This window comes from Pseudophryne corroboree, chromosome 4, assembly GCF_028390025.1.
Source record: "Pseudophryne corroboree isolate aPseCor3 chromosome 4, aPseCor3.hap2, whole genome shotgun sequence".
NCBI classification, from domain to species: Eukaryota; Metazoa; Chordata; class Amphibia; order Anura; family Myobatrachidae; genus Pseudophryne; species Pseudophryne corroboree.
Window position 1 is genome coordinate 779,603,248 of NC_086447.1, and position 23,511 is coordinate 779,626,758.

Sequence of the window (23,511 nt, forward strand, 5' to 3'; positions counted from 1 at the left end):
GTATAAGCCTAGGGTGGGAAATGCAGCTCTAGCCGTACACAGCCCTCAGTGCCAGATATGCCCTCATAGTGCCAGATATGCCCCCACAGTGCTGCCAGATATGCCCCCACAGTGCTGCCAGTTATGCCCCCACAGTGCTGCCAGTTATGCCCCCACAGTGCTGCCAGATATGCCCCCACAGTGCTGCCAGTTATGCCCCCACAGTGCTGCCAGTTATGCCCCCACAGTGCTGCCAGTTATGCCCCCACAGTGCTGCCAGATATGCCCCCACAGTGCTGCCAGATATGCCCCCACAGTGCTGCCAGATATGCCCCCACAGTGCTGCCAGATATGCCCCCACAGTGCTGCCAGTTATGCCCCCACAGTGCTGCCAGTTATGCCCCCACAGTGCTGCCAGATATGCCCCCACAGTGCTGCCAGTTATGCCCCCACAGTGCTGCCAGTTATGCCCCCACAGTGCTGCCAGATATGCCCCCACAGTGCTGCCAGATATGCCCCCACAGTGCTGCCAGATATGCCCCCACAGTGCTGCCAGATATGCCCCCACAGTGCTGCCAGTTATGCCCCCACAGTGCTGCCAGTTATGCCCCCACAGTGCTGCCAGATATGCCCCCACAGTGCTGCCAGATATGCCCCCACAGTGCTGCCAGATATGCCCCCACAGTGCTGCCAGATATGCCCCCACAGTGCTGCCAGATATGCCCCCACAGTGCTGCCAGATATGCCCCCACAGTGCTGCCAGATACGTTCCCTCCCCAAGTGCCAGGTATGCCCCACAGTGTTGTTACTTACCCCTCCGTCGATCCCGCGCTGTCTTCTGGAGGGACACGAAGCACACAGCGTGCGCGGCTCTCCTGTGTCCCTCCTGCATCTTCGGCGGCCGCGGCGGGTCTATTATAGGAAGTGCCGGTTCGTGATCAGAGGTCACGAACGGGTATTTCCTGTAATAGAACCGCCGCTGCTGCCGCCGGAGATGCAGGAGGGACACAGGAGCGCCGCGCGCTGTGCGCTCCATGTCCCTCCTTCACACTGCTCTGCCTCTGCCTGTCACTGACTCGAGTATAAGCCGAGGTGGCTTTTTCAGCACAAAAAAAAGTGCTGAAAAAGTCGGCTTATACTCGAGTATATACGGTATTTTCAGTGAGACCTGCTGGCAACAGGCTCACTGCAGCGAGGGACTAAGGGGAGAAGAAGCGAACTCGCCTGCTTGCAGCCGGATTGGGCTTCTTAGGCTACTGGACACCATTAGCTCCAGAGGGATCGACCGCAGGCCCAGTCCTTGGTGTTCGGTCCCGGAGCCGCGCCGCCGTCCCCCTTACAGAGCCAGAAGCAAGAAGAGGTCCGAAAAATCGGCGGCAGAAGACATCAGTCTTCACCAAGGTAGCGCACAGCACTGCAGCTGTGCGCCATTGCTCCTCACACACACTTCACACTCCGGTCACTGAGGGTGCAGGGCGCTGGGGGGGGGGGCGGCCTGAGAAGCAATTATAACACCTTGGCTGGCAAAAATACCACAATATATAGCCCCAGAGGCTATATATGTGGAAAATACCCATGCCAGAATCCAGAAAAAAGCGGGAGAATAGTCCGCGGAAAAGGGGCGGAGCTATCTCCTGCAGCACACTGGCGCCATTTCTCCTTCACAGATCCGCTGGAAGGAAGCTCCCTGGCTCTCCCCTGCAGTCTACACTACAGAAAAGGGTAAAAAAAGAGAGGGGGGGCACTAAATTTAGGCGCTGTATAAATTATATAGAAAAAGCAGCTATAGGGGACATAACTCAGTTAGTCCCTGCATTATATAGCGCTCTGGTGTGTGCTGGCATACTCTCACTCTGTCCCCCCAAAGGGCTTTTGTGGGTCCTGTCTTCTGTTGGAGCATTCTTTGTGTGTGTGCGGTGTGTCGGTACGGCTGTGTCGACATGTTTGATGAGGATAATGATGTGGAGACGGAGCAGATGCCTTTAGAAGGGATGTCACCCCCTGCGGGGCAGACACCTGAGTGGTTGAGCTTATGGAAAGAAATTAGTGCACGTATAGACTCCTTACATAAGAAATTTGACGACATGCCAAATGTGGGACAGCCGACTTCTCAGCTCGTGCCTGTCCAGGCGTCGCACAGGTCATCAGGGGCTCTAAAACGCCCGCTACCTCAGACCGCAGACCCAGATGTCGACACTGATACTGACACCAGTGTCGACGACGATGTGTCTAATCTGATGCCCACTAAGGCCATTCACTGCATGATTGAGGCAATGAAAGAGGTGTTACACATTTCTGATATAAATACAGGTACCACTAAAAAGGGTATTATGTTTGGGGAGAAAAAACTACCCGTAGTTTTTCCCCCATCAGATGAATTAAATGAAGTGTGTGAAGAAGCGTGGGCTTTCCGTGATAAAAAATTGGTAATTCCTAAGAAGGTACTAATGGCGATCCCTTTCCCGCCAGAGGATAGGTCACGTTGGGAAACACCTCCTAGGGTGGATAAAGCGCTCACACGTTTGTCTAAAAAGGTGGCACTACCGTCTCCGGCCGCCCTCAAGGAACCTGCTGATAGAAAGCAGGAGGCGATCCTGAAGTCTGTATATACACACTCAGGCATTATACTTAGGCCAGCTATTGCGTCAGCTTGGATGTGCAGTGCTGCCGCTGTGTGGTCAGATAAACTGTCAGAAAATATTGACACATTAGACAGAGACACGATCCTGTTAACCATAGACCATATAAAAGACTCAGTCTTATATATGAGAGATGCACAGAGGGAAATCTGCTGACTGGCATCTAAAGTTAGTGCATTGTCCATTTCTGCTAGGAGAGGCTTATGGACTCGCCAGTGGACAGGAGATGCAGATTCTAAAAGGCACATGGAAGTGTTGCCATATAAGGGTGAGGAATTATTTGGGGATGGTCTCTCGGACCTAGTTTCCACAGCAACGTCTGGGAAGTCAGCATTTTTACCCCATGTCCCCTCACAGCCTAAGAAGGCGCCGTTTTATCAGGTTCAGTCCTTTCGGACCCAGAAAAACAGGCGTGGAAAAGGCGGGTCTTTTCTATCCAGAGGCAGAGGTAGGGGAAAAAGGCTGCAACAAACAGCAGGTTCCCAGGAGCAAAAGTCCTCCCCCGCTTCTTCTGCCAAGTCCGCCGCATGACGGTGGGGCTCCACAGGCGGAGCCTGGTACGGTGGGGGGCCGCCTCAAGAATTTCAGCGATCAGTGGGCTCGCTCACAGGTGGATCTCTGGATCCTTCAAATAGTATCTCAGGGGTACAAACTGGAATTCGAGGCGTCTCCACCCCACCGGTTCCTAAAATCTGCCTTGCCGATTGCTCCCTCAGACAGGGAGGCGGTGCTAGCGGCAATTCACAAGCTGTATTCCCAGCAGGTGATAATCAAGGTACCCCTACTTCAACAAGGCCGGGGTTACTATTCCACACTATTTGTGGTACCGACACCGGACGGTTCGGTGAGACCCATTTTAAATTTGAAATCCTTGAACACATACATAAAAAAATTCAAGTTCAAGATGGAATCGCTCAGGGCGGTTATTGCGAGCCTGGAAGAGGGGGATTACATGGTATCCCTGGACATCAAGGATACTTACTTGCATGTCCCCATTTTCCATCCTCACCAGGAGTACCTCAGATTTGTGGTACAGGATTGCCATTACCAATTCCAGACGCTGCCGTTTGGACTGTCCACGGCACCAAGGGTATTTACCAAGGTGATGGCGGAAATGATGATACTCCTTCGAAAAAATGGAGTTTTAATTATCCCGTACTTGGACGATCTCCTAATAAAAGCGAGGTCCAAGGAACAGTTGTTGGTGGGAGTAGCACTATCTCAGGAGGTGCTGCACCAGCACGGCTGGATTCTGAATATCCCGAAGTCACAGCTGGTTCCGACGACACGGCTACTGTTCCTGGGTATGATTCTGGATACAGTCCAGAAAAAAGTGTTTCTCCCGGAGGAGAAAGCCAGGGAGTTGTCATCTCTAGTCAGAGACCTCCTGAAACCAAAACAGGTATCAGTGCATCGCTGCACGCGGGTCCTGGGAAAGATGGTGGCTTCTTACGAAGCAATTCCCTTCGGCAGGTTCCATGCCAGAATCTTTCAGTGGGACCTGTTGGACCAGTGGTCCGGATCGCATCTTCAGATGCATCGCTTGATAACCCTGTCTCCAAGAACCAGGGTGTCTCTACTGTGGTGGCTGCAGAGTGCCCATCTTCTAGAGGGCCGCAGGTTCGGCATACAGGACTGGGTCCTGGTGACCACGGATGCCAGCCTTCGAGGCTGGGGGGCAGTCACACAGGGAAGAAACTTCCAAGAACTATGGTTGAGTCAGGAGACTTCCCTTCACATAAATATTCTGGAACTAAGGGCCATCTACAATGCCCTAAGTCAAGCAAAATCCCTGCTCCTACACCAGCCGGTGCTGATCCAGTCAGACAACATCACGGCAGTCGCCCATGTAAATCGACAGGGCGGCACAAGAAGCAGGATGGCGATGGCAGAAGCCACAAGAATCCTCCGATGGGCGGAGAATCATGTACTAGCACTGTCAGCAGTGTTCATTCCGGGAGTGGACAACTGGGAAGCAGACTTCCTCAGCAGACACGACCTCCACCCGGGAGAGTGGGGACTTCATCCAGAAGTCTTCCAGATGCTGGTAAACCGTTGGGAAAAACCACAGTTGGACATGATGGCGTCCCGCCTCAACAAAAAGTTAAAAAGATATTGCGCCAGGTCAAGGGACCCTCAGGCGGTAGCTGTGGACGCTCTAGTGACACTGTGGGTGTACCAGTCGGTTTATGTGTTCCCTCCTCTGCCTCTCATACCAAAGGTATTGAGAATAATAAGAAAGCGAGGAGTAAACACAATTCTCGTGGTTCCGGATTGGCCAAGACGAGCGTGGTACCCGGAACTTCAAGAGATGCTCTCAGAGGACCCGTGGCCTCTACCGCTCAGACAGGACCTGCTACAGCAGGGGCCCTGTCTGTTCCAAGACTTACCGCGGCTGCGTTTGACGGCATGGCGGTTGAACACCGGATCCTAAAGGAAAAGGGTATTCCGGAAGAAGTCATTCCAACGCTTATTAAGGCCAGGAAAGATGTTACGGCAAAGCATTATCACCGCATATGGCGAAAATATGTTGCATGTTGCGAGGCCAAAAAGGCCCCAACAGAGGAATTTCAACTAGGTCGATTTCTGCATTTCCTGCAAGCAGGAGTGAATATGGGCCTAAAACTAGGCTCCATTAAAGTACAGATCTCGGCTCTGTCGATTTTCTTTCAAAAAGAACTAGCTTCAGTACCTGAAGTTCAGACATTTGTGAAAGGAGTGCTGCATATTCAGCCCCCGTTTGTGCCTCCTGTGGCACCTTGGGATCTCAACGTGGTGTTGAGTTTCTTAAAATCACATTGGTTTGAGCCACTAAAAACCGTGGATCTGAAATATCTCACGTGGAAAGTGGTCATGTTATTGGCCTTGGCTTCAGCCAGGCGAGTGTCAGAATTGGCGGCTTTATCATGTAAAAGCCCTTATCTGATTTTCCATATGGATAGGGCAGAATTGAGGACTCGTCCCCAATTTCTCCCTAAGGTGGTGTCAGCGTTTCACTTGAACCAGCCTATTGTGGTGCCTGCGGCTACTAAGGATTTGGAGGACTCCAAGTTGCTAGACGTTCTCAGGGCCCTGAAAATATATGTTTCCAGGACGGCTGGAGTCAGAAAATCTGACTCGCTGTTTATCCTGTATGCACCCAACAAGCTGGGTGCTCCTGCTTCTAAGCAGTCTATTGCTCGCTGGCTTTGTAGTACAAATTCAGCTTGCACATTCTGTGGCTGGCCTGCCACAGCCAAAATCTGTAAATGCCCATTCCACAAGGAAGGTGGGCTCATCTTGGGCGGCTGCCCGAGGGGTCTCGGCTTTACAACTTTGCCGAGCAGCTACTTGGTCAGGGGCAAACACGTTTGCAAAATTCTACAAATTTGATACCCTGGCTGAGGAGGACCTGGAGTTCTCTCATTTGGTGCTGCAGAGTCATCCGCACTCTCCCGCCCGTTTGGGAGCTTTGGTATAATCCCCATGGTCCTTACGGAGTTCCCAGCATCCACTAGGACGTCAGAGAAAATAAGAATTTACTCACCGGTAATTCTATTTCTCGTAGTCCGTAGTGGATGCTGGGCGGCCATCCCAAGTGCGGATTGTCTGCAATACTTGTAAATAGTTATTGTTAACTAAAGGGTTATTGTTGAGCCATCTGTTGAGAGGCTCAGTTGTTTTCATACTGTCAAACTGGATATAGTATCACGAGTTGTACGGTGTGATTGGTGTGGCTGGTAAGAGTCTTACCCGGGATTCTAAATCCTTCCTTATTATGTCAGCTCGTCCGGGCACAGTGTCCTAACTGAGGCTTGGAGGAGGGTCATAGTGGGAGGAGCCAGTGCACACCAGGTAGTCATAAATCTTTCTAGAGTGCCCAGCCTCCTTCGGAGCCCGCTATTCCCCATGGTCCTTACGGAGTTCCCAGCATCCACTACGGACTACGAGAAATAGAATTACCGGTGAGTAAATTCTTATTTTCTTTCATCTTGCATTTTACAAAAACACTGTCAATTCAACGCTTTTAAAATCAACTGTTATGGATTTGTCTCACCCACTCATATATACCCTGGGATCTGCATCAGCCGTATGTGAAAAATAAAGAAAATATTAATTATAGCAATGACATGCATGGAATTTCAATGATGTGAATATATTTGTATTCTAGATAAAGACAAAGACTGTGTCACAGTGCGTAGAATATTATTATACTTGGAAAAAAATACTACACATGGGCCGCAGACAAAGAACACGGCTGGTTCAACTTCATGAAGATGATACAGTAAGTTAATCACTTGTGTGAAATTGTCTCACCACTCTGGTCTTGCCGTGTAAATGATTTCCGCTTCAAAAATTCAGGGCAAAGTCCCGCACCTCCTGCTTCTCACAGGCTATTACAATTTACTCCAAGTGTTGCTCAGAACTGCTTCTCAATCTCACTATGCCGCTCTCATAGAGCATAGTGTAAGTCTGACTCTCAGTGCCGTAACTAGCCATTTTAGCGCTGTGTGCAAGAAACGACAGTGGCGCCCCCCCATGTAAGACAGGGGCAGTGCGCGCCGCAGGCGCGCGAAAAATGTATAGGGGCGTGGCCACAAAATAACAGCAATTCATACTACGGTGCACAGTAGTCTACATTATTCAAATTACGCTGCACAGTAGCGCCACTACACCAGGTAGAGCCCCTTTTATACATTACAGCAGACAGCGTCCCCCTTTTTACACATTACGGAAGCCAGTCCCCCTCTTTACACATTGCGGCAGCCAGGCCCCCTCTTTACACATTGCGGCAGCCAGGCACCCTTTTTACACATTGCGGCAGCCAGTCCCCCTTTTTACACATTGCGGCAGCCAGGACTCCTTTTTACACATTGCGGCAGCCAGGACCCCATTTTACACATTGCGGCAGCCAGGACCCCCCCTTTTTACACATTACAGCAGCCAGTCCCCCTTTTTACACATTGCGGCAGCCAGGACCCCATTTTACACATTGCGGCAGCCAGTCCCCCTTTTTACACATTGCGGCAGCCAGGACCCCATTTTACACATTGCGGCAGCCAGGCCCCCTTTTTACACATTGCGGCAGCCAGACCCCCTTTTTATACATTGCGGCAGCCAGGACCCCTTTTTACACATTGCGGCAGACGGTGTCCCCCTGAGAGAGAGAGAAAGAGAGAGAGAGAGAGAGACATACTTACCTTCTCCCCGCTGACAGGCTCCTCGTGCAGCTCCCTCTCGGTGCAGGCTGTGTGTGGTGAGAAGGAGGAGGAGGGAGGGGGAGCAGGGAGCCGCAGCAGCGCTATTTGATTGGTAGTAAGCGCCGCTGCAGCATCCCCCTCTCCTTCTGTATTGGTTGCCTGGCGCTGCTGTGGATGCTTGGATGAAGGAACCGCATCCCAGCATCCATAGCAGCGCCGGGCAGCCAATACAGAAGGAGAGGGGGATGCTGCAGCGGCGCTTACTACCAATCAAATAGCGCTGCTGCGGCTCCATGCTCCCCCTCCCTCCTCCTCCTTGAACCCGGCGCTGGTCTCTTCTCCCTCCAGCGCGGCGCACGGCGCACACAGAGGCGGCATGTAATGAGTCAATTTGACTCATTACATGCCGCTGGCCGTTGCGCCCCCAGGGCAACTGCGCTGTGTGCCAAGCCCCCTTGGCACACACGTAGTTACGGCCCTGCTGACTCTTATTTAGTTATCACAACTCGGCTTCTCTTTAAGATATCACAGCTTCTGTATCTATTTATCACAGCTCTTCATTTCTTTATCACAGTTCTGCCTCTGGGCCATTCCACTGTCACGTACGGGACATTTATACAAGTTTTAACAATTATCAATTTTTATTAAAACTTAACACAAAGTTTAAAAAGAAAAAAAAAGATGACTGTAATATCAAAGTGTCTAACTAGGCATATTTTTGAAGTAAAAAAGAAAAATAATCTCTTTCATACCTAATACATTATCACAAAATTAAGTTGTCATGTACGGGGCAAACCAAGTCCACCACCATTTTGTAAAATAAACTTCTACTTGATAATTACCCATAGCTCTATATTAAGAGGTCTATTCGAAGAGCAGAGAAAGGCCCCATTTTGCTGAAAACAGGGTTTTTCTCTGCTACGTTGTATTCACATATCAGGTTTCAGTGGAGAAGTCCCCGCTCCGTACCTGAATCGCAGCGCCATTCTTTATTATGGCGAGTGCGATTCATTAAAGGACGCTATGTTGAGATTTCCCATCTCAGGATAGCGTAATCTGAAGTTCAATGCATAAAGGCAGGGAAGTTTAGTACTTCCCTTCCTCTGTCCGTCACCTGCCACTTGCTCTGCGCCCTTTATAGACCAGCAGCCACCAGTGCATGCGCAGAAGGGACCTGCATGCTAACTCCACGCTTCGCAGAGGACTGCAGCTGAAGACAGGATCGTGAGAGCCCTGGATACCAGATTACCGGAAAGGTAAGTATATATTAATTGCTACTTAAGAAAGCTATATATCGCATTGAACCGATGTGATATGTAGTGAAAAGTAACATTTCATATAGCATATGTACGATGAGCCTGTGTTATTTTTTTTAATGAAAACCTATGGGAAAGAGCTATGATTTAACTTGTCAGCCTGTAAGAAAACTACATCTCCCATGATGCCGTGCGCGGCAGACGGCTCTACACTCTGCAGCTGCCTTGGAAGGGCCTCAGGCCAAACAAAATGCTTCTCCGGGCCGTACAAGGCCCACGGGCCGGAGGTTCCCCACCCGTGCTTTATAACAACTCTGCATATCTATTTATAAGAGCTCTGCATCTCTTTATAACAGTTCTGTATTACTTTACAACAGCTCTCCTTATCACAGCTCTGCATCTCTTTATCACAGCTCTGTATCTCTTTATAACAGTTCTGTATTACTTTACAACAGCTCTCCTTATCACAGCTCTGTGTCTCATTCTATCAGCTCTGCATCTCTTTATAACAGCACTGCTTCTCTTTATAACAGCACTGCTTCTCTTTATAACAGCTCGGCTTCTCTTTGTAACAGCACTGCTTCTCTTTATAACAGCCCTGCTTCTCTTTATAACAGCTGTGCACTCTATCACAGCTCAACATCTATCTTATAACAGCTCTGCATCTCTTTATAGCAACTTTGCATCTCTTTTTCACAGCTCTTCATCTCATTATGACACATCTGCCGCACTTCCCATCACATTAGGGGCTCCTCTGCTGCACTTGCCCATTCTCACTTAGGGCATCACCCCTTTTTTACTCTGTTATAGGGCTTCCAACTTCTTCTTAGCCATACTGACTCTCCAGTGACCTCTCCCTTTACTAGATGCTGGGGGCTTTGTATGTTGGGGCTGGGAGGCATTTGATATGCCGGCTGTCGGGATCCCGGAACTCAGCATACCGGCGCCGGTATACCGACAACTATTCTCCCTCTTGGGGTGTCCATGACACCCCTGGAGGGAGAATAAATAGCACGCCATCATGCCCGCACCCTAGCGAGTGCAACAAGCCCGGAAGGGGCTCTTTTGCGCTTGCCCCGCTACCGGCATGCCGGCGCCGGGATCACGACAGCCGGCATTACGTAGTAGACCCGTTGGGGCTATCCCTCTCTCCCCATAATGTGGGACTCTGACTCCCTTTCTCTATAACTGGGCTCATGCCCTATTTTCATGGGCGAGTCTCTTTTCCTATATGGGTTCTTTGCCCTGCTTTTTGTTTTATTTGTGCCATACAACGTAATTAGGGATTACTCACCCTCTTCAACAGTTTAGGGCTTTGGGAGGCCCAGGATCTCCTCATGAAATATGTTAAAAACCCCAGATTTGCCAATCCCAACCATTTTCAGTCAGGATTGGGGAATCCTTTTTAAACATGGGATTTTTAAATACTGTATATCTGTGATGTATTGTGGCCCTATTCTACATCATATAGTATAATATAGAGTTATGGACCCCATAATCACAGGTATATTGGGGGATTTTCCAGATCCCCCGACAGCCGGATCAAGGGAATAGGGAATAATAAATGTGTTCAAAATTCCAGATTCCCAGATCCAGACTGAAAACAGTTGGAATTGGCAAATCAGGGATTTTAAAATTGTTGATTGCTAGTCGGCGGTGCCAGTGGATCGGGTAATCAGTACCGTAGGTGTATGGGGGCCTTAAAACATAAGATGTGGAATTAATAAAATATAGTATGCTTTATACGTGACCCAATCTTCCTAGCATATTGTCTTTGTTTTTACTTTATTATAATCTTTTATTTGTTCGGCGCCACAAATGGCCCACAGCGCCATATATAGGGCGTGAACAGAAATCACATTTAACAGTATTAGACAATACACAGGCAACAAGGAATAAATTGAACAATACAAAATTGTATAATGACCAGTCACCAACAAGTTGATAGACTATAAGCAGAACACAGAATTGCAGTGTAAAAATAAAGCAGCCAGTATTTACCCTGCACAGAAACAAAATAACCCACCCAAATCTAACTCTCTCTGCACATGTTATATCTGCCGCACCTGCAGTACACATGGTTTTGCCCAACTGCTAACAAATTTGCTGTTGCGATCAATTCTGAATTACCCTCATAGAGGAGAGGGGCGCGGCTTTGCAAATTAGAGTGAGAAGTTTGCACTTGATTCTAAAGACGGATTCAGTGCATCGTTTGGGAGAGAGGGTCAGCTGAGGTAGAGCGGCAAGAGAGGAAAATAAGGTAGGGCGATTTGGGACTTGGGAAGACCAGAAAGAGGGAGGTTACAGTAATCTTGGTGAGAGATAGTGAGGGAGTGAGAGTTTTGGTTGGTTGCAAGGTGAGAAAGGGCCGGATCCTGGGGATGTTGGAAGTGACAGGAATGGGAGAAGGACTCAATGGGGGAGATTCAAATGTTTGAAAAATCAGTTGGGAGTCTGTTTTTTCCTATCTAATAGACAGAAAAAAACACACCCAACTGACTTTTCAAACATTTGAATCTCCCCCAATATGTGGAGTGAAGCTGAGGGAGGAGATAAAGATGACTTGAGAGATAGATGAGAGTGTATTGCCTGTAATGGATAGAGAGAGGAGGGTAAGTTAGTGCACACTGGAGTGGGTGAGGCAAGAAATAAATTGGCATAAACAAATCATTGCTTAGCAAAGTGGAGCTTCTATACCCGGCATCACTCAGGGGCTGCTCAAAGACCTCATTTTATATTACTGGGTTGTATCAAAGTAGTGGTGTATTGTACAAATTATAGATTGGTGGATAAACACATGAAGAATTCTGAGACTTTAAACAGTGATTTAGAGCTGTGTGGTTGTTATATTGTGTTGAAGTAAGAATTTGTTAATTATACTCTGACAATTTCATGTTTTATAGTTAGTTGTTCTTGAGATTATTTTTATATCAGTCATCCTCCAGTAGTGGCAAACAGTATTTCTTTGTAACCATTCCACGCTCACTGTCTATCCCATCTGTGTCACCCGTCTGTCTGCCCCTTCCCTTTATAATGTAAGCTCTCACGAGCAGGGCCCTCTTCCCTCATGTGCTTTCCCTTCTCTTACTTAGACTATCTCCTACACCATACTCCCTACAACGGCACCTAGCCCTTGATTTCAGCCACCCTGATGCTTATTTCAGTGGCACTATATAAATATAGGATAAAAATAATAACCCTCCTATCTCCACTGTGCACCATTGGGCTTTTCTCATTAAAGTTTCACTCTTAGACTAGTATTGATGATGCATATGAGGAGGAGGATCTGAGGAAATATGAGCAGGACTGTGAGCAAGTACAGAAATCCCTAGACGTCCTGCACCCATCAGAGAGAGACCATTGTGTCAGCGCAAACCTTGGACCTCCTGCCGGCTCCTTTGTGTGTGAAATGGGAAACTGCGGAGCTGTAAGTACATCCTGTCCCTTCTCCAAACCTTTGCATGTCATCCACGGTATTGTGACAATTGTACAGGAGCAATAGGAAAGCATATTGTTATTCCAGTGGTATATTAAGGGACAGGGCAGAATACACACGTTGGGGGGTTATGGGGCCAAATGTTGAAAATGCTCACCTCCTCACCCCTCCATGAAAACGTCAGAAAGTATAGCACCTGTTACTTGAAACAAAGTATATCTTATCAGAGCAATTCATTGTATATTCAATAAATTATTGGCCACCTGGTCACAGAGAGTTAAAAAGGAAAAGTAGGCAAATATTCTGCATTTCCGACCACCTATTGTAAATAACCAGAAACTACAGTAGGATTACAGGAAGGCCGGTCAGGTTCTCCTCTCTGAGTCAGTGACAGTCTGTGGTTCCAGCATGTGCCCTGGAATTGTTTTTTGATCCAGGTCCCAGACACAATCGCTTGTAAAAAATAATATATATATATACTTGTTTGACTGGGCTATATTTGTGCGTGAGATCTTGTACAAACACACCTATTTCACACCTAAACTGACTACAACTTGGTTTATTTTGGTGGTAAATCTCTGGGTAACACTTTATTGCCTGAAAGATCTGTAAGAAGAATCATGGAAATTGTATTGCTGATTCCCTGTGCCCAGTTCTCTTAAAAAAAAAAATTAAAAGGTATTTATTTCAACATACTGTACTACCAACTGAAAGCTCTAGGAAACTTGTATTGAAGCAAATCCATCCATAAGCCCTGATGTTTAGTCAATTGCTTTTAACCACTTAGCTGGCTATTTTAGAACATATTTAAAAAAAGATATTTAAAGATTTTATTGAAAAAATATACACCCAGTATGTGTCTCGCACCCCCTCCCCCGACTATATCCATAGGACCACGTTGTAAAATGACCTCCCCCCCCCCCCCCCAGTGTCCATACCTTCCCCAAGCAGCAACAAATACCCAGTAACATCCCCCATCCTCCAGTGGTGATAGATCCCCAGTGACACAGCCACCCCACCCACCAGTGTCAATAGACCCTTCTGTATCAGTGCACATTGCCCCCCGCCCCCTCCCCCCCCACCCCATGTGTCACTATATATATGTGTATAACTGTAATTGTCTACCCTAGTATAAATCATTTTTCTGAGGGTGTAACCATGTCAGCGAAAGCCCAGCTGGCTGCCGTCACATACCAAGTAACCATGCCAGGTAAGTGGTGAAGCGTGAAATCTTCTAACAATAACAAATAGAAATTTGGGGTAATCAGAAGTAATTTCTTTCCTATAGACCCAACAGAACATATAGAGAGAAATTCAAATAGCTTGGGGATTTACTTTGAGCTAAGTGCCCAGAGCTGTTCAATTATACTCAGTGGTAAGGCCCATGGCTAAAGCACTGTAATGTATAGATTCCGGGTTTAGTGTCTGGAGCAATGCAATTACCGTGTACAGTGGCCCAGAGGGTGCAGTTAACGCAGATTTCTCTGACGTCCTAGTGGATGCTGGGGACTCCGTCAGGACCATGGGGAATAGCGGCTCCGCAGGAGACAGGGCACAAAATTTAAAAGTTTGACCACTAGGTGGTGTGTACTGGCTCCTCCCCCTATGACCCTCCTCCAAGCCTCAGTTAGGTTTTTGTGCCCGTCCGAGCAGGGTGCAATCTAGGTGGCTCTCATAAAGAGCTGCTTAGAGTAAAAGTTTTGATAGTTTTATTATTTTCAGTGAGTCCTGCTGGCAACAGGCTCACTGCAACGAGGGACCTAGGGGAGAAGAAGTGAACTCACCTGCGTGCAGGATGGATTTGCTTCTTAGGCTACTGGACACTAGCTCCAGAGGGACGATCACAGGTACAGCCTGGATGGGTCACCGGAGCCGCGCCGCCGACCCCCTTGCAGATGCCGAAGTAAGAAGAGGTCCAGAAACCGGCGGCTGAAGGCTTTTCAGTCTTCATGAGGTAGCGCACAGCACTGCAGCTGTGCGCCATTGCGCTCAGGCACACTTCACACCGGCGGTCACTGAGGGTGCAGGGCGCTGGGGGGGGCGCCCTGGGCAGCAATGTTAATACCTTTCTGGCTAAAAAGAATACATCACATATAGTCCATGAGGCTATATGGATGTATTTCACCCCTGCCAGGTCTCAGAAAAACCGGGAGAAGAGCCCGCCGGAATAGGGGGCGGGGCCTATCTCCTCAGCACACAGCGCCATTTTCCTACACAGCTCCGCTGCTAGGAAGGCTCCCAGGCTCTCCCCTGCACTGCACTACAGAAACAGGGTAAAAAACAGAGAGGGGGGGCATTTTTTGGCGATATTATATATATTTAAGCAGCTATAAGGAAACAACACTTATATAAGGTTGTTCCTATATAATTATAGCGCTTTGGTGTGTGCTGGCAAACTCTCCCTCTGTCTCCCCAAAGGGCTAGTGGGGTCCTGTCTTCTATCAGAGCATTCCCTGTGTGTCTGCTGTGTGTCGGTACGTGTGTGTCGACATGTATGAGGACGATGTTGGTGTGGAGGCGGAGCAATTGCCGGTAATGGTGATGTCACCCCCTAGGGAGTCGACACCGGAATGGATGGCTTTGTTTATGGAATTACGTGATAATGTCAGCACGCTGCAAAAGTCGGTTGACGACATGAGACGACCGGCAAACCAGTTCGTACCTGTACAGGCGTCTCAAACACCGTCAGGGGCTGTAAAACGCCCTTTGCCTCAGTCGGTCGACACAGACCCAGACACGGACACCAAATCTAGTGTCGACGGTGAAGAAACGAACGTATTTTCCAGTAGGGCCACACGTTATATGATCACGGCAATGAAGGAGGCTTTGCATATCTCTGATACTGCAAGTACCACAAAAAGGGGTATTATGTGGGGTCTGAAAAAACTACCTGTAGTTTTTCCTGAATCAGAGGAATTGAATGACGTGTGTGATGAAGCGTGGGTTACCCCTGATAAAAAACTGCTAATTTCAAAGAAGTTATTGGCGTTATACCCTTTCCCGCCAGAGGTTAGGGCGCGCTGGGAAACACCCCCTAGGGTGGACAAGGCGCTCACACGTTTATCCAAACAAGTGGCGTTACCGTCTCCTGATACGGCCGCCCTCAAGGATCCAGCTGATAGGAGGCTGGAAAATACTCTAAAAAGTATATACACACATACTGGTGTTATACTGTGACCAGCAATCGCCTCAGCCTGGATGTGCAGTGCTGGGGTGGCTTGGTCGGATTCCCTGACTGAAAATATTGATACCCTGGATAGGGACAGTATTTTATTGACTATAGAGCAATTAAAGGATGCATTCCTTTATATGCAAGATGCACAGAGGGATATCTGCACTCTGGCATCAAGAGTAAGTGCGATGTCCATATCTGCCAGAAGAAGTCTATGGACACGACAGTGGTCAGGCGATGCGGATTCCAAACGGCATATGGGAGTATTGCCGTATAAAGGGGAGGAATTATTTGGGGTCGGTCTATCGGATTTGGTAGCCACGGCAACAGCCGGGAAGTCCACCTTTTACCTCAAGTCCCCTCCCAGCAGAAAAAGACGCAGTCTTTTCAGCCGCAGTCCTTTCGTTCCTATAAGAACAAGCGAGCAAAAGGACATTCATATTTGCCCCGAGGCAAAGGAAAGGGTAAGAGACTGCAGCAAGCAGCCCCTTCCCAGGAGCAGAAGTCCTCCCCGGCTTCTGCAAAGGCCTCAGCATGACGCTGGGACCTTACAAGCGGACTCAGGGGCGGTGGGGGGTCGCCTCAAGAATTTCAGCGCACAGTGGGCTCACTCGCAGGTGGACCCCTGGATCCTGCAGGTAGTATCTCAGGGTTACAGGTTGGAATTCGAGAAGTCTCCCCCTCGCCGGTTCCTAAAATCTGCTTTGCCAACGTCTCCCTCAGACAGGGCGACGGTATTGGAAGCCATTCACAAGCTGTATTCTCAGCAGGTGATAATCAAGGTACCCCTTCTACAACAGGGAAAGGGGTATTACTCCACGCTATTTGTGGTACCGAAGCCGGACGGCTCGGTAAGACCTATTCTAAATCTGAAATCTCTGAACCTGTACATACAAAAATTCAAGTTCAAGATGGAGTCACTCAGAGCAGTGATAGCGAATCTGGAAGAAGGGGATTTTATGGTGTCCTTGGACATCAAGGATGCTTACCTTCATGTCCCAATTTGCCCTTCACACCAAGGGTACCTCAGGTTCGTGGTACAAAACTGTCATTATCAGTTTCAGACGCTGCCGTTTGGATTGTCCACGGCACCCAGGGTCTTTACCAAGGTAATGGCCGAAATGATGATCCTTCTTCGAAGAGAAGGCGTATTAATTATCCCTTACTTGGACGATCTCCTGATAAGGGCAAGATCCAGAGAACAGCTGGAGGTCGGAGTAGCACTAACTCAAGTAGTGCTCCAACAGCACGGGTGGATTCTGAATTTTCCAAAATCCCAACTGATCCCGACGACACGTCTGCTGTTCCTAGGGATGATTCTGGACACTGTTCAGAAAAAGGTATTTCTTCCGGAGGAGAAAGCCAGGGAGTTATCCGAACTCGTCAGGAACCTCCTAAAACCAGGGACAGTGTCTGTGCATCAATGCACAAGAGTCCTGGGAAAAATGGTGGCTTCTTACGAAGCAATTCCATTCGGCAGATTCCATGCACGAATTTTTCAGTGGGATCTGCTAGACAAATGGTCCGGATCGCATCTGCAGATGCATCAGCGGATAAAATTGTCGACAAGGACAAGGGTCTCTCTGCTATGGTGGTTGCAGAGTGCTCATCTGTTAGAGGGCCGCAGATTCGGCATACAGAACTGGGTCCTAGTGACCACGGATGCCAGCCTGAGAGGCTGGGGAGCGGTCACACAAGGAAGAAACTTCCAGGGCGTGTGGTCAAGCCTGGAAACGTCTCTTCACATAAATATACTGGAACTAAGAGCAATCTACAATGCTCTAAGCCTGGCAAAACCTCTGCTACAGGGTCAGCCGGTGTTGATCCAGTCGGACAACATCACGGCAGTCGCCCACGTAAACAGACAGGGCGGCACAAGAAGCAGGAGGGCAATGGCAGAAGCTGCAAGGATTCTTCGCTGGGTGGAAAATCATGTGATAGCACTGTCAGCAGTGTTCACCACATGATTGTAGTCCATTGGGAAAGACCAATGGTGGACATGATGGCGTCCCGCCTCAACAAAAAACTGGACAGGTATTGCGCCAGGTCAAGAGACCCTCAGGCAATAGCTGTGGACGCTCTGGTAACACCATGGGTGTACCAGTCAGTGTATGTGTTCCCTCCTCTGCCTCTCATACCCAAGGTACTGAGAATTATACGGCAAAGGGGAGTAAGAACGATACTAGTGGCTCCGGACTGGCCAAGAAGGACTTGGTACCCGGAACTTCAGGAGATGCTCACGGAAGATCCGTGGCCTCTACCTCTAAGAAGGGATCTGCTTCAGCAGAGACCGTGTCTATTCCAAGACTTACCGCGGCTGCGTTTGACGGCATGGCGGTTGAACGCCGGATCCTAAGGGAAAAAGGCATTCCGGAAGAGGTCATCCCTACCCTGGTCAAAGCCAGGAAGGAGGTGACTGCACAACATTATCACCGCATTTGGAGAAAATATGTTGCATGGTGTGAGGCCAGGAAGGCCTCGACAGAGGAATTTCAACTGGGTCGATTCCTACATTTCCTGCAAACAGGATTATCTATGGGCCTCAAATTAGGGTCCATTAAGGTTCAAATTTCGGCCCTGTCGATTTTCTTCCAGAAAGAATTGGCTTCAGTTCCTGAAGTCCAGACTTTTGTAAAAGGAGTACTACATATACAGCCCCCGGTTGTGCCCCCAGTGGCACCGTGGGATCTCAATGTAGTTTTGGATTTTCTCAAATCCCATTGGTTTGAGCCACTCAAATCGGTAGATTTGAAATATCTTACATGGAAAGTAACCATGCTACTGGCCCTGGCTTCAGCCAGGAGAGTGTCGGAATTGGCGGCTTTATCGTATAAAAGCCCATATCTGATTTTCCATTCGGACAGGGCAGAATTGAGGACACGTCCTCATTTTCTGCCTAAGGTGGTATCAGCGTTTCACCTGAACCAGCCTATTGTGGTGCCTGCGGCTACTAGCGATTTGGAGGATTCCAAGTTGCTGGACGTTGTCAGAGCATTGAAAATATATATTTCAAGGACGGCTGGAGTCAGAAAATCTGACTCGCTGTTTATACTGTATGCACCCAACAAGCTGGGTGCTCCTGCTTCTAAGCAGACGATTGCTCGTTGGATTTGTAGCACAATTCAACTGGCACATTCTGTGGCAGGCCTGCCACAGCCTAAATCTGTCAATGCCCACTCCACAAGGAAGGTGGGCTCATCTTGGGCGGCTGCCCGAGGGGTCTCGGCATTACAACTCTGCCGAGCAGCTACGTGGTCAGGGGAGAACACGTTTGTAAAATTCTACAAATTTGATACCCTGGCTAAGGAGGACCTGGAGCTCTCTCATTCGGTGCTGCAGAGTCATCCGCACTCTCCCGCCCGTTTGGGAGCTTTGGTATAATCCCCATGGTCCTGACGGAGTCCCCAGCATCCACTAGGACGTCAGAGAAAATAAGAATTTACTCACCGGTAATTCTATTTCTCGTAGTCCGTAGTGGATGCTGGGCGCCCATCCCAAGTGCGGATTGTCTGCAATACTTGTACATAGTTATTGTTACAAAAAAATCGGGTTGTTTATTGTTGTGAGCCATCTTTTCAGAGGCTCCTACGTTATCATACTGTTAACTGGGTTCAGATCACAAGTTGTACGGTGTGATTGGTGTGGCTGGTATGAGTCTTACCCGGGATTCAAAATCCTTCCTTATTGTGTACGCTCGTCCGGGCACAGTATCCTAACTGAGGCTTGGAGGAGGGTCATAGGGGGAGGAGCCAGTACACACCACCTAGTGGTCAAACTTTTAAATTTTGTGCCCTGTCTCCTGCGGAGCCGCTATTCCCCATGGTCCTGACGGAGTCCCCAGCATCCACTACGGACTACGAGAAATAGAATTACCGGTGAGTAAATTCTTATTTTCTGTTCATTCACTCCTGAGATGCTAGCAGAAATCTGTGTTAAGTGCACCATCAAAGCTAGCTGTGAGCAGTAATTAAATAGCTCCAGGCACTTGACTCAGGAGCTATAAGCCTGAGGTAAGTCTTGAATTCCCCCCTAGTCATCATTAGTTACTAGTATGTTAATATAATTGATGAGTTCTCAACCTGGCTCAGCCTCATTGAGATGGCTAAATATATGTTACACTTTTTCTATTTCCAGATCTTCTGCTCCAAGCAGGCATTGAATGGCCATGCTCGTATTCATGGCGGAACAAGTGTCCCATCCAAGGTTTTTCCAACCACTGGCACAGGTAGACAGAAGTCAGGCTCTCAGAGCGGGTACGGTTCTGTGAAAAGTTCTCCTGCGCACAGTAACACCAGCGGAGAAACGGACGCTGCATCAATATTCCCTTGTAAAGTCTGCGGCAAGTAAGAAACAGATTTATACCCATTATCTCTCCTTTTCATGTCAGAAGTTTGTTAAACTATAAGTATGGTCGTTTGGAATTCAGCATTGCAATATATATATATATATATATATATATATATATATATATATAGAATACTGTTGATACCCGGCACTCCAATAAGGGATTAATGGATATACTTGCTGTGGTGCCCTCCGTGGGTTAGTAGCACTAGCCCCATGTATTCTCCAAAAGTCGGCGGCACTCGTACAGACTTCTCAAAGCATTTTAAAAGGGTGTAAGTTTATTTTCTCTAACGTCCTAGTGGATGCTGGGGACTCCGTAAGGACCATGGGGGATAGACGGGCTCCGCAGGAGACAGGGCACTTTAAGAAAGAATTAGGATACTGGTGTGCACTGGCTCCTCCCTCTATGTCCCTCCTCCAGACCTCAGTTTGAATCTGTGCCCGGACGAGCTGGGTGCACCTTAGTGAGCTCTCCTGAGCTTGCTAAAAAAGAAAGTATTTTGTTAGGATTTTTTATTTTCAGAGATACCTGCTGGCAACAGACTCTCTGCTACGTGGGACTGAGGGGAGAGAAGCAGCCCTACTCACTAGAAGATAGGTCCTGCTTCTTAGGCTACTGGACACCATTAGCTCCAGAGGGATCGTACACAGGAACGCACCCTTGGTCGTCCGATCCCGGAGCCGCGCCGCCGTCCCCCTCGCAGAGCCAGAAGACAGAAGCCGGCGTGAGAAGCAAGAAGACTTCGAAATCGGCGGCAGAAGACTCCAGTCTTCATATGAGGTAGCGCACAGCACTGCAGCTATGCGCCATTGCTCCCACACTAAACCCACACACTCCGGTCACTGTAGGGCGCAGGGGGGGCGCCCTGGGCAGCAATTAGGTACCTCTTGGCAAAAGCAGCATATATACAGTTGGGCACTGTATATATGCATGAGCCCCCGCCATTATTTTTACACAAAACGCGGGACAGAAGCCCGCCGCTGAGGGTGCGGGGCTTCTTCCTCAGCACTCACCAGCGCCATTTTCTCTCCACAGTTCCGCTGAGAGGACGCTCCCCAGGCTCTCCCCTGAAGAATCACGGTAGAAAGAGGGTAAAAAGAGAGGGGGGGGCACATAAATTTGGCGCAAAAACAGTTATACAGCAGCTACTGGGTTAACACTAAGTTACTGTGTGACGCCTGGGTAATATAGCGCTGGGGTGTGTGCTGGCATACTCTCTCTCTGTCTCTCCAAAAGGCCTTGTGGGAGAACTGTCTTCAAATAGAGCATCCCCTGTGTGTGTGGTGTGTCGGTATGCTTGTGTCGGCATGTTTGACGAGGAAGGCTATGTGGAAACAGAGCGGGTACAAATGAATGTGGGGTCGACGCCGACAGCGCCGACACCCGATTGGATGGATATGTGGAAGGTTTTAAATTATAATGCTAATTCCTTGCATAAAAGGTTGGATAAAGCTGAAGCCTTGGGACAGTCAGGGTCTCAACCCATGCCTGATCCTACAGCGCAGAGGCCGTCGGGGTCTCAGAAGCGCCCACTATCCCAAGTTGTTGACACAGATATCGACACGGATTCCGACTCCAGTGTCGATGGCGATGATGCAAAGTTGCAGCCTAAAATGGCTAAAGCCATCCGCTACATGATTATAGCAATGAAAGATGTGTTACACATCACAGAGAAAACCCCAGTCCCTGACAAGAGGGTTTATATGTATGGGGAGAAAAGGCAAGAGGTGACCTTTCCACCTTCACATGAGTTAAATGAGTTATGTGAAAAGGCTTGGGAATCTCCAGATAGAAAACTGCAGATTTCCAAACGGATGCTTATGGCGTATCCTTTCCCGCCAACGGACAGGTTACGCTGGGAATCCTCCCCTAGGGTAGACAAAGCTTTAACACGCTTATCCAAGAGGGTAGCCCTGCCGTCACAGGATACGGCCACCCTAAAAGATGCTGTGGATAGAAAGCAGGAGGGTATCCTGAAGTCCATTTATACACATTCAGGTACCCTACTAAGGCCGGCGATTGCGTCGGCCTGGATGTGTAGTGCTGTAGCAGCATGGACAGATACCTTATCTGAGGAACTTGATACCTTGGACAAGGATACTATAGTACTGACCCTGGGGCATATAAAAGACGCTGTCCTATATATGAGAGATGCCCAAAGAGACATTAGCCTACTGGGCTCTAGAATAAATGCAATGTCGATTTCCGCCAGAAGGGTCCTGTGGACTCGGCAATGGACAGGCGATGCCGACTCAAAAAGGCACATGGAGGTTTTACCTTACAGGGGTGTGGAGTTGTTTGGGGACGGTCTCTCGGACCTGGTCTCCACAGCTACGGCTGGAAAGTCAAATTTTTTGCCATATATTCCCTCACAACCTAAGAGAGCACCGTATTACCAAATGCAGTCCTTTCGATCACAGAAAAACAAGAAAGTCCGAGGTGCGTCCTTTCTTGCCAGAGGCAGGGGCAGAGGAAAGAAGCTGCACAACACAGCTAGTTCCCAGGAACAGAAGTCCTCCCCGGCCTCTACAAAATCCATCGCATGACGCTGGGGCTCCACAAGCGGAGCCAGGCCCGTGGGGGCGCGTCTCCGAAATTTCAGCCACAAGTGGGTTCACTCACAGGTGGATCCCTGGGCTATAAGATTGTGTCTCAGGGATACAAGCTGGAATTCGAAGTGATGCCCCCTCACCGTTACCTCAAATCGGCCCTGCCAGCTTCCCCCATAGAGAGGGAAATAGTGTTAGCAGCAATTCACAAATTGAATCTCCAGCAGGTGGTGGTAAAGGTTCCCCTCCTTCAACAGGGAAGGGGTTACTATTCGACAATGTTTGTGGTACCGAAACCGGACGGTTCGGTCAGACCCATATTGAATTTAAAATCCCTGAACATATACCTGAAAAGGTTCAAGTTCAAGATGGATTCGCTCAGAGCGGTCATCGCAAGTCTGAAGGAAGGGGATTTTATGGTGTCTCTGGACATAAAGGATGCTTACCTTCATGTCCCCATTTATCCACCTCATCAGGAGTACCTCAGATATGTGGTACAGGATTGTCATTACCAATTCCAGATGTTGCCGTTTGGTCTGTCCACGGCACCGAGAATGTTTACCAAGGTAATGGCAGAAATGATGGTGCTCCTGCGAAAGCAGGGAGTCACAATTATCCCATACTTGGACGATCTCCTCATAAAGGCGAGGTCCAGAGAGCAGTTGCTGATCAGCGTAGCACGCTCTCGGGAAGTGTTACAACAGCACGGCTGGATTCTGAATATTCCAAAGTCGCAGCTGATTCCTACGACGCGTCTGCCCTTCCTGGGCATGATTCTGGACACAGACCAGAAGAAGGTTTTTCTCCCGACGGAGAAGGCTCAGAAACTCATGACACTGGTCAGAGACTTCTTAAAACCAAAACAGGTGTCGGTGCATCACTGCACGCGAGTCCTGGGAAAGATGGTGGCGTCATACGAGTCCATTCCCTTCGGCAGGTTCCATGCGAGGAC

At 48.7% G+C, this 23,511-nt stretch overlaps 1 protein-coding gene across 5 annotated transcripts in view; it reads left to right on the top strand.

Moving 5' to 3' along the window:
- Positions 1–23,511, top strand: part of TRERF1 (transcriptional regulating factor 1) — a 366,725-nt gene that overhangs the window by 311,290 nt on the left and 31,924 nt on the right. For all 5 annotated transcript variants that reach the window (XM_063918304.1, XM_063918300.1, XM_063918302.1 and 2 more), the window contains 3 exons: positions 6,769–6,882; positions 12,308–12,481; positions 19,797–20,005. In XM_063918304.1, coding sequence (XP_063774374.1) covers positions 6,769–6,882; positions 12,308–12,481; positions 19,797–20,005 — 497 coding nt within the window. The remainder of the gene's footprint in view (positions 1–6,768; positions 6,883–12,307; positions 12,482–19,796; positions 20,006–23,511) is intronic.